Here is an 18612-nt window from a genome sequence, read left to right on the forward strand (position 1 = left end):
GGCAGGAATTGTAAACCAAGCTGGATGAGGAAGCATCTCAGAGAGGTGATTAAGAAAAAGCAGAAAGCCTACAAGGAGTGGAAGATGGGAGTGATCAGCAAGGAAAGCTACCTTATTGAGGTCAGAACATGTAGGGATAAAGTGAGAAAGGCCAAAAGCCATGTAGAGTTGGACCTTGCAAAGGGAATTAAAGCCGGTTCTATAGCCATATAAATAAAACAAAGAAAGAAGAAGTGGGACCGCTAAACACTGAGGATGGAGTGGAGGTTAAGGATAATCTAGGCAGGGCCCAATATCTAAACAAATACTTTGCTTCAGTCTTTAATGAGGAGCTTAGGGATAATGGTAGGATGACAAATGGGAACGAGGATATGGAGGTAGATATTACCACATCCGAGGTAGAAGCCAAACTCGAACAACTTAATGGGACTAAATCGGGGGCCCAGATAATCTTCATCCAAGAATATTGAAGGAACTGGCACATGAAATTGAAAGCCCATTAGCAAGAATTTTTAATGAATCTGTAAACTCAGGGCTCGTACCATATGACTGGAGAATTGCTAACACAGTTCCTATTTTTAAGAAAGGGAAAAAAGTAAGTAAAGGCCTGTTAGTTTGACATCTGTAGTATGCAAGGTTTTGGGAAAAAATTTGAAGGAGAAAGTAGTTAAGGATATGGAAGTCAATGGTAATTGGGACAAAATACAACATGGTTTTACAAAAGGTAGATCGTGCCAAACAAACCTGATCTCCTCCTTTGAGAAGGCAACAGATTTTTTAGACAAAGGAAATGCAGTGGATCTAACTTACCTCAATTTCAGTAAGGCATTTGATACGGTTCCACATGGGGAATTATTAGCTAAATTGGAAAAGATGGGGATCAATATGAAAATTGAAAGGTGGATAAGGAACTGGTTTAAGGGGAGACTATAAACGGGTCATACTGAAAGGTGAACTGTCAGGCTGGAAGGAGGTTACTAGTGGAGTTCCTCAGGGATCGGTTTGGGGACCAATCTTATTTAATCTTTTTATTACTGACCTTGGCACAAAAAGTGAGAATGTGCTAATAAAGTTCGCGGATGACACAAAGCTGGGAGGTATTGCCAATACAGAGAAGGACATCATACAGGAAGATCTGGATGACCTTGTAAACTGGAGTAATAGTAATAGGATGAAATTTAATAGTGAAAAGTGCAAGGTCATGCATTTAGGGATTAATAACAAGAATTATTGTTATAAGCTGGGGACACATCAGTTGGAAGTAACAGAGGAGGAGAAGGACCTCGAAGTATTGGTTGATCACAGGATGACTATGAGCCGCCAATGTGATATGGCCATGAAAAAAGCTAATGCGGTCTTGGGATGCATCAGGCGAGGTATGTCCAGTAGAGATAAGGAGGTGTTAGTACCATTATACAAGGCACTGGTGAGACCTCATCTGGAATACTGTGTGCAGTTCTGGTCTCCCATGTTTAAGAAGGATGAATTCAAATTGGAACAGGTAGAGAGAAGGGCTACTAGGATGAACAGAGGAATGGAACACCTGTCTTATGAGAGGAGACCCAAAGAGCTTGGCTTGTTTAGCCTAACCAAAAGAAGGCTGAGGGGAGATATGATTGCTCTCTATAAATATATCAGAGGACTAAATACCAGGGAGGGAGAGGAATTATTTAAGCTCAGTACCAATGTGAACACAAGAATAAATGGATATAAACTGGCCATCAGGAAGTTTAGACTTGAAAGTAGACTAAGGTTTCTAACCATCAGAGGAGTGAAGTTCTGGAACAGCATTCCAAGGGGAGCAGTGGGGGCAAAAGACATATCTGGCTTCAAGACTAAGCTTGATAAGTTTATGGAGGGGATGGTATGATGGGATAGCCTAATTTTGGCAATTAATTGATCTTTGTGGTAAAATAAGCCCAATGGCCCGTGATGCAATGTTAGATGGGGTGGGATCTGAGTTACTACAGAGAATTCTTTCCTGGGTGTCTGGCTGGTGAGTCTTGCCCACATGCTCAGAGTTTAGCTGATCGCCATATTTGGGGTCGATAAGGAATTTTCCTCCACAGCAGATTGGCAGAGGCCCTGGGGGTTTTTTGCCTCTCTCTGCAGCGTGGGACACGAGTCACTTGCTGGAGGATTCTCTGCACCTTGAAGTCTTTAAACCACGATTTGAGGACTTCAGTAGCTCAGACATAGGTTAGGGGTTTGATATAGGAGTGGGTGGGTGAGATTCTGTGGCCTGAGTTGTGCAGGAGGTCAGACTAGACGATCATAATGGTCCCTTCTGATCTTAAAGTCTGTGATTGGTACCGGAGGTATGGTTGCTGCCAGAGTGCGGTCCTGTACCGACAGAGCCCTGGATTTGTAGGACTTCTTGTCATGACTCAGACTTAGGATGTTCTAAATCCTCATGGGCTGAGCAGGAAGACTTGCTCGGCTTAGGCATGGTTGAATCGGATTTCTCTGAGGTGGATTTAGAGAATGACTTCTCTTATGTTTATGAGAGTGCTCCATATCATCCCAATAAGACCCCGACTTGGGATCTGTGGGAGTAGATTCCCTTGCTCCTAAGCTGGACCTTGTGGCAGGAAGCACATTCTTTGCTGAGTCAGGCTGATGTATGGGAAGAGGTGGGGCCTGGCCTGAGTCCGATTGACGCTTCATGACTGGCTCGCTCTCTGAGGTGCTTTTTGAGACAAAATTTGTGCTCAAGGGTACAACTGGGCAAAGTGTGGCAGATACTGCACCTTGCCACGATATGAGCTTCACTGAGGAAGTATAGGCAGCATTGATGGTTTTCACTGACTAAGAAGGAGTGTGGGCAAGAAGCGCAGATTTCGAAGCCTGGAGTCCAATACCAGGATACCAGGAAGGAGAAGGTTGGGATAGACAAACACTAAAACGTTAACTAAAATTATAGAGTGAAATTCTAAACTATTCACAAACTATACATACCACATATATGCAGACTGAACAATAAAGAGGAAGATGAAGCTCCAGACACTAGAGGGTCTCACCCAGGCCATGCAGCTGTAAGAAGGAGCTGGAAAGACGGTTGGTCTGCTCTGCCTTTTATCTCCTCAGTTGGAGGCATGAGGAAACCAAAGTCTCATGGACAGATCAACAGACACTACTTTCAAAGAATTCTGACTCTGTGCGCATGGAGAAAATATGCGCCCATAGTCAAATACATATATGGACCAGTACTCTAAGAAGAATTTGTAGTTTAGAATTATACGTATATGTACCCAAAGACGTATAAAAAAAAACAGCTGCATTTTAAAGTCTATAAATAAGGTGTACTCATGTTTTGTAAACAACTTCTTACTACAGTCTCTAGAATATTAACTAATGCACTAAACCTGGCAACAAGACAGACTTTTCAGTTACTCAGTTTTAAAATTTTTCAAAATTTAACTAATTTTTTGTTTTTAAGTTCTTACAGCTGTAAATTACCTACAGCAGTGTTTCTAAATGACCAGTCCATGGACCGGTGCTGGTCCCCGAGATCTTCCTGACAGAGTTGAGGAAGGAAGCAAGGCGGTCCCTGGTATCAAAAAGGTTGAGATACACTGACCTAGAGGATAACCCCAGTGTTCTTATAAAGGACCTAATTGACTAAAACACAGCTACATCAATTTCCTTATATTGACTCCCTATGAAATTTTGTATTATTTCCAAGTTTAAATAGCTACTTATAAGCCAATAGGTGGGGTCTTGTGTGTGTGTGGGGGGGGGGGGGGGGAATAGTATGTGGCCATGTGATTAAAGAATATCAGAGTGCATATGAACAAGAAGGCTGAATTAAATTGCACAGGCAATCATAAATCTAGCATTTCCTAACTTCTGAGTACTTGACTTTGCAGCTAACTATTTTAACATAGGGTTTTTTGTTTGTTTTGTTTTTGTTTTGTTTTTTTAAAGGAAAGCAGTAAAAATTAATTATATGCAGCTAACACCTCCACACCCAAAATTGTGATAATCTGTAGTGCTTGAACATTGAGCCTTCAATACTTCAGGATAGCTTGAGCTACATTACCTGGCATCAGAAGAAGACTGATGGGGGAGTGATAGCAAAGTGGTTTGAGCATTGGCCTGCTAAACCCAGGGTTGTGAGTTCAATCCTTGAGGGGGCCGTTTAGGGATCTGGGGCAAAAAAAATCTGTCTGGGGAATTGGTCCTGCTTTGAGCAGGAGGTCATCTAGTCCAACCCCCTGAGGTCCCTTCCAACCCTGATATTCTATGATTCTATGACACCCTTAAGGAAGAGGAGGAGATAACTGCTGGAGCCATGTGCTGAGCCTGGGGAAGCCTAGCCAGGTTCTCTCATCCTGCTTCTCATCCTAGCCAGTTATTCCTCATTTTGTATTTATACATTTGATTTTTCCTTCCTCAGTGTAGGACTTTGCACTTGTCTTTATTGAATTTAATCTTACTGATTTCAGACCAATTCTCTAATTTGTCAGGACCGTTTTGAATTGTAATCATGTCCTTCAAAGTGCATGCAATACCTACTACTCCCTAATGAGTAGGATAATGGAGTGGAGATTGCATACTCTCGACTCCATTATCCTACTCATTAATGAAAATGATCAATACTACCAGACCCAGGACAGACCCTTGCAGGACCCCATTAGATACGTTTCCTCCTAGTTTGACAGTAAACCATTGAGAACTACTCTGAGTATGCTTTTCAACCAGTTGTGCAGTAATTACAGTAATTTCATCTAGACCACATTTTCCTAGTTTGCTTATGAGAATGTCATGTGGGACTATGTCAGAAGCCTTACTGAAATCAAGATATGTCACATCTGCTGCTTCCCCCCAATTTACTAGGACATTAAACCAATCAAATTATATGGTTAGTTGCCAAAATACAGTTTCCAAGATGTACTCCTGTCATGCATGGACTGGACCCAGCTTATGGGATAGACACACTTTTAGTAATTATGTTCCTCAACTGAGAAACTTCGTTGCATCCAGTCCTGCTACAGCTTTTCAAACTACTGTGTCTTCCTTTCTGCTTGTACATTACCCAACATATTGTGGTTGCTAGCCAAGAGAACACTTATTTTGTTTTTTAAAATTTTTATAATATTAATTAGGTTTTTAAATTTGAAGATAATCCTGAAATAAATGGTTACTGTAATCAGCAACTCAGGCATGGTCTGGCTAAACAGGTATGCTGAATTCCAACTGGATTACTTGGGCTGCCCACAAAAGAACATTTTCTAGCTTTTCCATTTTAAAATGTCAACTATAGCAAAAATTTAGTTCACTAATTAAAATGTAAAATTTCATTTCTTTTTTTAAATATAAGGATATGGCTCCTTGAGAAACCGAATCTTCTTAATATTGGAGATTTACTATACTGCAATTGCACTAAAATATTTCTACATTGTTTTACATGAACCATGGCCCCAGAAATGAAAACAAAGGTTGGATCTTGATAATAGCTATAAAAACATATAAATTGTTTAATAAGAAGTTTCAGAAATGCTGTATATTAAAAATAAGGCCACAAAAGTGAATAATTTGGTCACCTATTACAGTTACTACCAAATAATTTTAGAATATCATGTTATTTATAGTCAACTGGCTTTCTCTGTAGTACAGTACCTTTTCATTAACCATAATATATTAAGCACCAAATAAATTAGTATTCCACTATTACTGCACATGGAAACAGCAAAATGCCTATCATCTTTTAATAAATGAAAAACAGAAGTTATAGACTGCATATAGTGAAATATTTTACTTGCACTACTTACTCAAAGAGCTCTCTGTTCAGCAATGCTGGTAAGTCATATTCTACAAGTAGCTCATAGCTATGCCACAAAATTGCTGCTACACAGTGCAAATGGGAAGGAGATGGCATCAAGAGACCATACTCTCTTGTTGAGCTGTTTGGGCAGATGTAACTGATGCGGACATTTTTTTTCATGGCAGCTGCTCTTGCAGAATCACTGACCCACTTCAGCAGGGCTTGAATTCTAGAAGGCAAAAGCACGTACCATATTATAACAGAAGATCAACCAGCAGTTGGAACCTATAAGGCAGATCAACTATCTGCCCCAAAATAATTTACACTTATCTATTTCTTTAAACCAATATTGAAGGTAAACTACAAATCTTATAATGTTTCCCAAGGTTCATTTAAAAAAAAAAACAAAAAAAAAAACCAAGTTCTGCCGTTAAAGTTGGGATCTCATACTGATCTGCCACAAATTGAATTCATGTTGCAGTTTCTCAAATTTCACATTTCCTGCACCATTTGTAAAACCTGGGATGTCACTAACCATTGCAGGAGAACCACAGAAGACTTAATTCAGAATTGGCAATAATTAGAAGAACAAGTGATTTTAAAATTTATGTTTTAAATTGTAAATATTTGTAATTTTATAACTACACAGTGTATGGGGAAAAACTCTTAAACTGTTAAACTTTGGGATGCAGAATGCAGGGGAAGCAACAGAGCTATTGCAGCCTTACCAGTATGGAAGAACAATTCCCTAAACACCTGTAAGTAATAGCTAATTTAAGCAGAAGGAAGAAAGGGGTTTCACAGATTCATAGATTCCAAGACCAGCAGGGACCACTGATCATCTAGTCTGACCTCCTAAATAACACAGGCCATAGAACTTCCCCAAAATGATTCCTAGAGCAGATCTTTCAGAAAAAACATTCAATCTTGGATTTAAAAAGTGTCAGTGATGGAGAATCCATCACAACCCTCGGTAAAATTGTTCCAATGATTAATTACTTTCACTGTTAAAAATGTACACCTTATTTCCAGTTTGAATTTGTCTAGTTTCAACTTCAAGCTACTGGATGTGTTACACCTTTATTTGGTAGATTGAAGAGCCCAATATTAAATATTTACTCTTCATGTAGATACTCAGACAGTAATCACGTCACTTCTCTTTGTTAAGCTAAACAGAATGAGCTCTTTGAGTCCATTACCGTAGGGCATATTTTCTAATTTTTTAATCAGTATCATGACTCTTCTCTGAACCCTTTCCAATTTATCAACTATCCTTCTTAAATGGTAGGCACCAAAAATGGACAAAGTATTCCAGCAGCAGCGGCACAAGTGCCAAATACAGCGGTAAAATAAAAAAAACTTTCCAGTCCTATTCAAGATTTCACTGCATCCAAGCATCACGTTAGTTCTTTGGCCACAACATCACAATGGGAGCTCATGTTCAACTTATTATCCACCATGACCCCCAAATTTTTTTCCACGTCACTGACTCCCAGGATAGTGTCTCCCATCCTATAAGTATGGCTATATTCTTTGTTCCAAGATGCATACATTTATGTTTAGCCATATTAAAAAGTATATTTTCTTGTGCCCAGTTTACTAAGCATTCTTTGAAGAGAATGCAAAGATAGGTAAAATGCAAAACTAGGAGTTTCTTTATAGTTCTGTGCTCATGGGATATTTCAAACTGGATACAAGAAAAGTATGTTTTAGCATCATGAGAAAACACTAAGTAATCCATTTTTAAACAATTTTAATACTTAAAGACATTAACAATTCAAATAATTATTTTACCTGTCCTTTGTTCCAGGGTCCTGAGTTGTTCCCAGCTGATAGAGAATGTCTATTGTAGAGTCAGAAGACAGGCCATTCAGTCTTCCAAAAAGCAAAGGGCTATTCAAATCTTGCCACACACACACACAAAAAGGAAAAAAATTAACAGTAAAAGTACTCATTTAATTTTTTTGTTTTTAAAGTGCACGTGGGACACAATTACGGAAACAAGTGTATTATAACTCAATACTAGGATTGAGTTAACTTTTGCATTTAAAGCAAGAATTCAATCTCAATATATAAAGAATGCCACCTGTCCTCCCCCATACCACCTGTGAGTACTCAGAAAATGTTCTGAGAATTTACAAGTCAATTAATTAATTTATCTATTAAAAATCAGTTCTTTACAATTTAGTCAGACTTTGTTCTAAGTTACCTCTGAAGTGGAATACCATTCTTTAAACTTCCCATATAGTTAAAACTCATTAAAATCTTGTGCACATATCATATTTAATGATTTTTTAAGTAGTGATGGTAATTTCTTCTTGTTATTCTTCATAACAGAGTTTCTTCAGCAAATTTAATGAAGATATTCCTTCTTCCAAAATGGCTGACACATTCTATTGCTCTCAGTAATACTGAGACTACTTGCAGTCCTCAGTTAGGTATCCATTATGAGATTATTGCTCTCCATGAGACTAAGACCACAGGATATTCTCAGCAAAACTGCCCACCACCATAACCTGCTCCTCACAGTGCTCTTCTTCACTTCCTGACAGGATAGGGAACACTGTCATCTTACCTTAAAGCAGCTTAGCTTCCCTTCTACTGGGAACAATGAGATTTGGTGGCCATTTTGAAACAGGGCATGTTAACAAGGACAGGATGTGACTTAAATCCTATTCAGAATAGGAGATGGCAGCCATTTTTAAAGCAAGCTACTCCTCATGAGTTTTTCTGAAGAAAAGAAATCAATACACTAGCCTCTGCTGACAGAAACATTCAGCTAAAATATAAACAGCAAAAGTGACCATTAATACTTTTTTTTTTTTTTAAGCTACCTCTCTCACCAGACCTATTTACTTGTGGCAAGAGGAGAAAACTGGGTGTACATTCTGGCTATTCTGGGTTGCATGGTCAATGCCAAGGAACTGTAAATCAAGGTTTACCAGCCAGTATACTCTGGCTGTTTTACAAGAATGGCATAAAGCAACCACAGTGTATGGGTGATTCTGACCCTGAAAGATGAAATTAAAAAGTGATTTCAAGTTGATACTAAATCCTCTAACCATTAGAAATATCATGGGATAACCATCTCTTTGGGTTTATTTAATGTTCATGTACATTAATGAATGAGTAATTCAAGGTAAAAACATAACAGGAATGTTGCAGTAATTCCATAATCCAGTTTTACATGCAGGCAATTGAGAATCAGGTTAAATTTAAAAAAAAAAATCCAAACATGTTAAGTTAAAAAAAATCATTTCCGTAAATTTAGCCATAACTCAATTTCCTAGGTTTAACAAGGCTTAGTTATGTGATAATCACAACATTCCTGAAATTTATCTTAAAATTACTCAGCCATACTCTCAGCCTTAACTGTTCCTTAACACAGTTTGCAACTGGGATTTTATGTACACCTGTCCTATTGTACAGTTCCTGTATCCTGAAGGATTGAAGCATATTTATCTGATTTGCTGAAACTGATGTTTAATCTGATTGCATTCTTTTATTTATAATCTGTGTGTTTGTTTGTGCTGGTAATCCTGCTGTACCACTGAAGGATAATTAAGAACTAGAGCAGTGGTTTCAAACTTTTTGTAGTGGTCACCCTTTTCACACAGCAAGTCTCTGAGTTGTTACCCCCCCTTATAAATTAAAAAAGGGGGGGTTAATTTAATATAATGTGGGCTTGGGGCTGTCAGCCCCATGGAGCTGACAGCTCGCTACCCCCATGTAACCACCTTGCAACCCCCTGTTTGAGAACCCCTGTGGTAGAGCCTCCTCATTGACACTCAGAAGCACAGCACTGTATACCACATAAAATTATGGTGTGATGTGCAACTTTAAGATTTTGATTCTGAACTTTAATTTGTAAATTTCAACCAACTACTAACATATTTACATGAACCACAAAAGAAGTTACAAGAATTAGAAAGACAAATATTAAAAAAAAAACTAAGAAAGCAAAGCAATACATTCTCACCTGCAGGATCACTCCCAGATGCGGAACAATTTCTTAGAAGAATGTCAATCAGTTTTAGGCCTATTCTAGTGGACTGCAGCCCAATTTTTACAAGTACAGCCTCAATATTTGGAGAATGCATACCACAGTATGGTGACATCAGTAAGGCAGCACATGTCTGCAAGAGATTGGCAGTGGGTGCTGCAGCACTAGCCATCATTCCTTCTAAATCGCTTATGTGAGTGAGGCAGTGATGCAATAATCTTAACCATCCAATACTGAAATAGTAAACAAAAAAGCTAGAATGAGTTAGTGTATGTAACGTATGACGTATCTCAACCTTAAGTCAAGTAAACACCTTTATAGATGGGAAGAACAACAGGAAGAGAAGTATAAATATCTGATTAGATAGTACTGTAATAGGCACTGTAAGGTGAAATGAATGATAATGTATTAGAGCAACAGTATACAAACATTATTAAAGACTGTTCTGTTACAGAGTTAAAAGGTATGCCTGCAACTTAATTTTGGCACTTTAACAAAAAAATTATTTTGAGTGCTTACATGTGCAATTTTATCTTTCTGCTAATATAGTTAGCCTGAACCAGGAGGAGGTAAATTCTGAAATTTGACAGGAAATCTATAATAAATTAAAATGATAAATGCATCATAGATTACAGTGAGCCTTAGCAGATCTGGAGCCCTACCTCATTTGCTGTACATTTTGTAACACATTTTGTTTATATTTAGCCTGTTTCTTCTATTATTTTTCTTTTAAAAATATAAAATTTAACATGCTATATTAAAAACTGTTACAAGAATGTTTATCTTGAACAAATAACCAATTACATTAAAGCAATGAACTTGAAAAAGATGAGGTTGCAGACAACTTAACTCTGCACCCTTGTGCGTTCTCTCTCTCTCTCTCTCTATATATATATATATAAATAAAAGTTTTTAACTGCATGAACAGTACATGATGAACTAAAATTATACAAAAGATAACAGTAGTAGCAAAATTTGGATAGCATATTTAGCTTTTCTAAATTTACAAAAATTGCTTCACAGTTAACTGAATCATCCTTTGAACTTTGCTTAAGGAAGACTTATTTATGTATCTAATTTAAATTTAGTTTTCCTGTTTCTTCACCTACTCTAAAATTTGAAAGCCAATTCAAATCAAAACTGTATTAGAAAAAAATCCCAAGTTTCCTGGGATCATCGAGGCAATTCTAGTCCTTCGTAACAATGAATAGTCAATGAGCCAGAGAAAGAGTAAGTATAACTCTATAGCCTGGTGGGTAGAGCACTCAGCTAGGATGAGACATCCAAGTTCAAGTACCCTTGCATCAAGGACTATTAATAAAAAAGTGGAACAACTTCAATAGGAGAGAATGAGATGGACCCATAAGAGAATACTTCCTAGTTCAGGGGCTAGGGCATTCTCTTGCAAGGTGGGACACCCAAGCTCCACATCAGGTAGAGAGGGAACTGAACCCAAGTCTTCCAACATCCCAGGTGAGTTCCCTAAGTATTGGGCTAAAGGTTACATAACTCTAGTCATCCATGCCATTTTGTGAATCTAGTCCTCTGCTGCTTTTTGACAAAATACCTTAAATTTTATCAAAATAGAAATGAAATGTTTTGTTTTGACCCAACTCAAAATTTTTACTTTGATTCACTAAAAATTTCAAAAAAATGTCATTTTCAGTTCAACCTAAAATTAAAATTTTCCTTTTTTGAAATTTCCACCAAATCAAAAATTCTATTATGATGTCTCACTAATGCAGCTTAAATTTTCCAATAGAAACTATCAATCCTTTTTTCTAAAGGTTAGTAAATTCCTTATTACCAGTTGACTTTAAAATGCAATACATTTAATTTCTTAAATTTATTTTTACTCCTTGCCTTGTATTAAGTTAAAACCCAAATTTTCTAAAAGAGTTAAAATGGACACTACTGATGTTGATTAGAGAGAAATGCTGAAAATCTGAGAATTCAGTTCACTACCTGGGACTCCTGCCTTAGAGACATAAAAGGCTTCATAAAGACAGGATGAAAAGCATGGATAGCTCGCCTCATTTCTTGCAACTATTGATAAACATACCTTGTTTTAGACACTTGATCTTCAGAAGGAAGGAACGGATTGTTAACTGTTGCAGACGATGTGTTTCCAAAGGCTGTGAGGCCTAACAATTTAATTTGAGAGAGGCCTAATGTGCTAGCATCTCGAGGGCGATGGAGTCGAAGGCAAACTGCTGAGGCCACTTCAGCTTTTACAAGCTGGATTTTTATATACGTGAGACCACTTGTGATAACAGGAGTTGACAAAGGTAACATATTCACCCCATCTGCACTTACTTCAACAGATACTGATGAAGGGCAAGCTTCAGAGAAACAAAACAGGGTTTAACATTTTATTTAGGGCTGTAAAATGATTAAAAAATAATCACAATTAATCGAGAAATTAAAAATAGTCAATGAATCGCAGTTTTAATCACACTGTTAAACAGAATACCATTTACTTAAATATTTTTGAATGCTGGGGGGGGGAGAAGCGTGTGTGAGAGAGTGTGAGTGCGCTGAGGGGTGAATGGGCACCCCCGACATCAGCCCCCCCCTCTGTGCAGTGGAGTAGCTTGCTGGGGTGGCTCCACTGGGGGAGGGGAGGCCCAGGAGCAGCAGTGGAGCAGGGCAGCAGGAGGAGGGGGACCCCTGCCCTGGAGGTACACAAAGACGCTCCCCTCTCCCCTCCAAGCACGGCACCCTGATGTGCAATTAGCGCTAAAAAAAAAAAAAACCACACCTAGTTAATTTGTTTTGAGTTAATTACATGGGTTAACTGTGATTGATAGTCTACTTTATTTAAAAAACATTTACCAGTTTGAGTACCCAGTTTTTAACTGACAAATCAGAATATTTTCCCCAACTTAGGCTATGTCTACACTGCACTTCTGTCGTTGAAACTTTTGTCGCTCAAGAGTGTGAAAAAACACCCTGCTGAACGACAACACTTTTAACAACGAAAAGTGCCAGTGTAGACAGCGCTTTGTCAGCGGGAGATGCTCTCCCTGTGATGAAGCTACTGCCCCTCATTGGGGATGGTTTTATTTTGTCGCCAGGAGAGCTCTCTCTCGGCCACAAAGAGGGGCTACACAGCATACTTTACAATGACGTGGCTGTAGCGGCACAGCTACGCAGTTGTAAGGTATGCAGTGTAGACAAAGCCTAAAAGAGATAGTTCAGAATCATTAAAATTAACAAACCATGTAGGCTGAGAGGCAAAATACAACCATAGGTTTCACATTTATTTCATATTTTTATCTATATCCAAAGTGTGATTTGTGCACTTTATTTCAAAGATTGGGCGTTAAACTAATTAAGAAGGCATAGGGTGCCCTGCCTATTCAGGTTAGGTCTACACCAGGAACACCTTGCTGGTATAGCTATACCTGTATTCTAAAATCACAAGTGTGTATGAAGCTTATGCTGGCAAAACTGTGCTTCTGCTGCTATACCTTATTCCAGCCCCACTGGGCAAATAAGCTATACTGGCAAAAACATGCAGTTTTGCCAGTACAAATGAAGCAACATTAGGGACCTAGGGGGGAGAGTCATCAGGTCAGTGATTATAATCCATTAAAACTGAATGTGTCTAACATCACAAACAATAAAGCAGCCATCATGAGGGTTTTAATAGGCCCTGTAGGATGCTCCAGAGAAACCAGTCTGAGGCATCAGGAGAATTAACATTTGGGGCCAGAAACTAAAAAAACAAGCAATATGTAAACTGATTCCTTATGAAATGCAAGGGCCTCTCCTACTTAACACCAACTCTCATCAGACAAGGGAGGCAGAACTAGAAGAGCAGCAAGACATGCACTCAGACTTTGTCTACACTACAGACTTATGTTGGTATAACTACATTGCTCAGGGTGGGATGTGGAAAATTGCAGTTATACTGACCTAATCCGCGGTGCAAACAGCACTTACTATGTCGACAGTAGGGCTTCTCCCGTTGACATAGATACTGTCTTTCACGGAGGTGGATTAACTATGCTGATGGGAGAGGGGAAGGGATAGCTCAGTGGTTTGCGCATTGGCCTGCTAAACCCAGGGCTGTGAGTTCAATCCTTGAGGGGGGCCACTTAGGGATCTGGGGCAAAATCAGTACTTGGTCCTGCTAGTGAAGGCAGGGGGCTGGACTTGATGACCTTTCAAGGTCCCTTCCAGTTCTAGGAGATATCTCCATTTATTTATTTTTATTTGAGAAGCTCTCCAATCAGCATAGTAGCATCTTCACTAAGCACTACAGTGGCGCAGCTGCACCAGTGCTGCTTTTTAAGTGTAGACCTGCCCTTAATTCAAACAGCACAAAACACAGAAAACTAAGCAATTCTATGGCATTTGATTCTCAATAATAAAAGCAAAGGTAATAAACTGCTGGGCTTTTGTTAGTGTTCTTAAATCAGGTTTTTTATGTTCAAAGAAAACATTTTTTTTCTAAAATTATATCCTAAAAGTTTTTCAGTTCAGCACAATTGTTAATAAATCTACTCACTTGCAAGGGATGCAAGATGAGGCTGGATGTGTATCTCTTTTAGCAGCACTGCAGCAGGAAGGTGAATTGTGAGGTCACACCAGGCTTCCTCAGGTAGAAAGATGTAAGACCATGCAGCAGATCGAGCTCTTCTGTGGGGAGGCGTGGCCTGAAGTAGTACTTCAGCAGGTTGGGCAGTAGGACTGCTTGATGTGATTGAACCTTCAAACAACAATTATTATATTAATTGTTAATACCACATTCTAAACTCAGATTACTAGTATTCAAATTACCAGTCACTAAAGAGTAACATTTTTCTATTATTCATTTGTTGTAGATTACAACACTGCAACCTGATTTAATCATTGCAATTACTAAATTAATTTGTGTGCTCTTTCCATTAAAATACATTTGCATAACTTGTATAAAAGAGTTTATATAGGCACATACAACTAACGCAATTTTGCTTGTAAATATGCAAGACATCTGCTAGCCAAAATCCTAAACCTACTAGAGCCACAACCAAAATAAAAAGATGTGAGAGGAGCCTGTTAGCAAAGTCCAGGGCCAATGTTCCGGTTAGATACCAAGCTCCCACCCCAGCTGCTGAGAATGGGGAAAGTGCTGGGCTGAATCCAGCTTGGTATCTCCAGGTTTATCATGCCCACCTCTTGCCAGGGAAACCTCACCTATGCAAGTGCAGTTTTCAAGCACTACACATGTACAACATTTCTATGTACACATGACTTAAAAGCATGTCTACCTCAAATACTCAGCCTGTTCTGTGTCCATCTTAAGCTACTGGTAGGGTCACAAATGGTTCAAAGAAGCTCCCCTCCCTCTCTCTTGCATTAGGGGCATTGAAAGGATTTCACAAAGGTTGTTGCCCTGGCCTTTCAAAGAGTACAGGAAACTAATATTAAGATTGCTACACGCATGGTTTTGAACCTGGCAAAGTAGTTTTCAACCTTGGTTTGCAAGTCCCCACTCTCTGCTCCCAGCGGAACTAACCATTAGTCTTCTATCTCTGCCTGGTTTAAGAATAGAGTAGGAAGAGTTATTTGAGTGCCAAACACTACCATGTGTACTTAGCATCAAGTTGCTGCTGACACTGAGCAGTTTGTAACAGATGTGGAGGTGATCTGTAGCATATACTATGTGGTTAGAGCAAGATCTCAGCTACTTACAAGCTCTCTGTAGAGTGAGTTTGAAGACAACAACTGTTCATATCCGTTCTTAAGGTAATTACTGAAAATACTAAAGTAGAAGATGCAGAACGGACTCTCATTCTATCAACTACGCACTGATTTTATTTTTTTGCAATTTTATAGCTATTTTGTAATAGTTTCTTCTGATACCGTCACTCAAATTTGGAGGGATCTTTTGCCACTTCCCCACAATATCTGCAACCTTCCCTTTCCCCAAACCAATATACTCATTTTAATCAAAATGGGCTTTTTCACTCTCCAGTCTTGTTGGTACTCAGACTCTGGATGAGTACCTTCTGGGCTAGGCCAGCAGACAAATCATTATCATTTGATCAGCATATTCAGATTCTAAAAATAGCCTTGTATAAAATTTATGGACTATCCTACCTCACTGACATTTTTAAAAATGTATGGCTTAGTACAATCTAGTGTCTCCTAAAGTAAAAAAAAAGTATTACAAACCTAATGGCGCAAAATTGTGGATTCCTTCTGCATTATCAGGCTCAGAAGCTAGCACTCTTGCTTTCAAACTGCTATCTGTTGCCTTGCTAGGACCAGAGTCAAGAAATTTCATAATAGTTGAAACCATGCTTCTTGCTGTGTTGACAATGGCTCTTGTACTGGTTACCATGTTGTTGCAAATGAGCTGAACACCTCCTAAGTAAAGTGAAGCAAATCAAAATGTACATTAAAGATAAGTATGGAACTAAAAGAAACCAAAAGCTAGGATTTCTGCTTAACACTAAGGAAGCAAAGGCATATTTGACCTACTTAAATTTGCTTACCTAACGTTGTTATACTAAGCACATTTTAATGAGGGAAAATCCAGCTCTCTTACCCATATCATGGAATGCTTTCAGTGCTTCGCTGGTGTCCAACACTCTCAGAATGAACCATAACAGTGGCTCAGATAATTGGCAGGTAGCAAGAGAACCCTAGAAGAAATATATGAACTACTTAGTCATGATGTACAGTGCACAGCTAAATTTCATGCAAGGTTATTTAACACAATGGGAAGTTTATTACACGATTATTTCTTTTATAGAATTGACCTCTCTTCCCCACCCCCAACTGAGGATAACGTCCAAGATAGGACAGCACTTCCCAACAGCCAATGCAAGTGCCCAGTTCACTTTTCTACCATGAAATAGCATTAATATACTTCCCCTGGCTCCCCATCTCAGGGAAAATCTTCTTTGCCTAGGAACAGGGAAAGCTACTCAGTTAAGAATGGGGCTAAAAATACTGAATAGCCAAAACAGACAACTGCCAATGACTTTTGGGGGGGGGGGGGTCAGAGTAGAACCAGTCTAGATGGAAAAGAAACCATTTCAACCATCCTTCAAGAGGGCTGGCAGCCATCAAGATCAGCAACAATTCACTGAATTTGACAGGACAGGGATATAAATTGATGACTTCTGCCTTGAATGCTAGCCAGCCAGTAAGGTATTCTTAATGCTGGAGGAACCAAAGGGATGAAATGGGTACGCTGAAACCCCTAAGGGCAAAGAAAGATGGAGAAAAGCCATTTCATTTCCCTGACGAGGCAGCTGAAAAGTTTGCCAACATCAGCAACCTTGAAGAATATACACCTCTACCCCGATATAACGCGAGCCAATATAACACGAATTCGGATATAACACAGTAAAGCAGCACTCTGGTTGGGGGGGTTAGGGGGTTGCACACTCCGGTGGATCATAGCAAGTTCGATATAACGCGGTTTCACCTATAACGCAGTAAAATTTTTTGGCTCCTGAGGACAGCGTTATATCGGGGTACAGGTGTAATTAGGGTCTCCTCAAACAGCATGATTACACTGAAGGGATCCTGGATTAAATGCAACTACAATATGGAATTAGCATTGGCACCTGAAATATACAAAACAAAACAAAAAATGCAGAGAGAACTGAAGTCCTTTCAAAGGAATTCACAAGGTGTTGGTGTTCTCACTTTTAGTGCCAACTAAGGCAAAGACATGGCAAACCCAGAAGAATGCAGCCTTAAAAGTGGCTGGACAGATGAAAGCAGCTCTAAGACATGTTGGAGACGTCATAATCCTGTTTTAACATTTTATCTATGTGCTTGTCCACTAGATTATGGATGAAAGCCCCCCTACATAAAAGTAACTGTTTCATTGAGCTGGGATACTGCTTAAGTAACCAAGCAAATTTTTCATACCTGTTCTTGCGTATTCTGTACTGCTTTAGCCTGTGTGGTGGGGAATCAGTTTCCAACAGGAGAAGGGGGATTCCAAGGAAGATCTATTAAATAGGGGAAGCTTTGGAGGAGAATGTGGATGAGCACCTCAGCCCAGGTGAAAGGCTAATGTCTGAAGGCCAGAACATTATTCAGATACATGAATACCTAAAAGCCTGATTAGAAAACAAGGAAACGAAGACTATCTGGACACCATAACCAGTGCCCTGAAGGGGAAAGTCTTATCCCACAGAGAGCTAAATAGGTGTGAGTTCATTAAACAGGGGAAGGATGCAGTTCCTTAGAAGCTGGTGTTGGCCCACCCCTATGTTTCACTGGAAGGGAACCAGTTACATAGGACATCTCCAAGATCTGGTCACAAATGAACAAGCTAGGCTCAGAAGAGCGGAGCAAAAAAGGCCTGGGGTGACAAAAACACGAGCAGGGCCACACTCATCAAGGGAAAGGCAGCCTTGTAGGACTTCAGATCAGCAATTAGGCTCAGACATACCACTATAGTGCTCCTGACACTTTGGTAAAGTGGAGGCCCACCTGGGCAAAGCTGCAAAGTACAGAGGTGATGCGTGCATACATCCACGCACACACTGCCCCGCCACCCCACTGTGGAGAACTGCTAGGTCTGCAATCACCAGTCTGAAATACCTCAGGAACTTGGGTACTGCAGGCAGAAAATAAGCAGGTGAACCAAGAAATGGGGGCTGGGGGGAAGGAGAAGAGAACTAGAGCTCCTACTGCACAGGAAGTAGACTGGGATGGAAGAAATCTCTCACTGCCAGCATTTGAAAGCCAGAAGCTTGCATATGGATTCCATCTACTTTTGACTTGAACATGGATAAATCCAGCAGTTATAGGATTGGCATGTGTCTATTCTTTGGCGAATAAAACTTAACTCTTTACATAACCAGCATTAACTGCAATCAAA

General features: G+C 39.3%; 1 protein-coding gene across 1 annotated transcript in view; it reads right to left on the minus strand.

Moving 5' to 3' along the window:
* BIRC6 (baculoviral IAP repeat containing 6) overlaps positions 1 to 18612 on the minus strand; it is a 306648-nt gene that overhangs the window by 142109 nt on the left and 145927 nt on the right. Inside the window, 7 exon segments of the mRNA XM_034764920.1 lie at positions 5775 to 5996; positions 7562 to 7670; positions 9747 to 10003; positions 11833 to 12112; positions 14287 to 14487; positions 15936 to 16130; positions 16312 to 16408. Of these exon segments, the coding sequence (XP_034620811.1) occupies positions 5775 to 5996; positions 7562 to 7670; positions 9747 to 10003; positions 11833 to 12112; positions 14287 to 14487; positions 15936 to 16130; positions 16312 to 16408 (1361 nt within the window).

Source organism: Trachemys scripta, chromosome 3 (genome assembly GCF_013100865.1).
Source record: "Trachemys scripta elegans isolate TJP31775 chromosome 3, CAS_Tse_1.0, whole genome shotgun sequence".
Taxonomy (NCBI): domain Eukaryota; kingdom Metazoa; phylum Chordata; order Testudines; family Emydidae; genus Trachemys; species Trachemys scripta.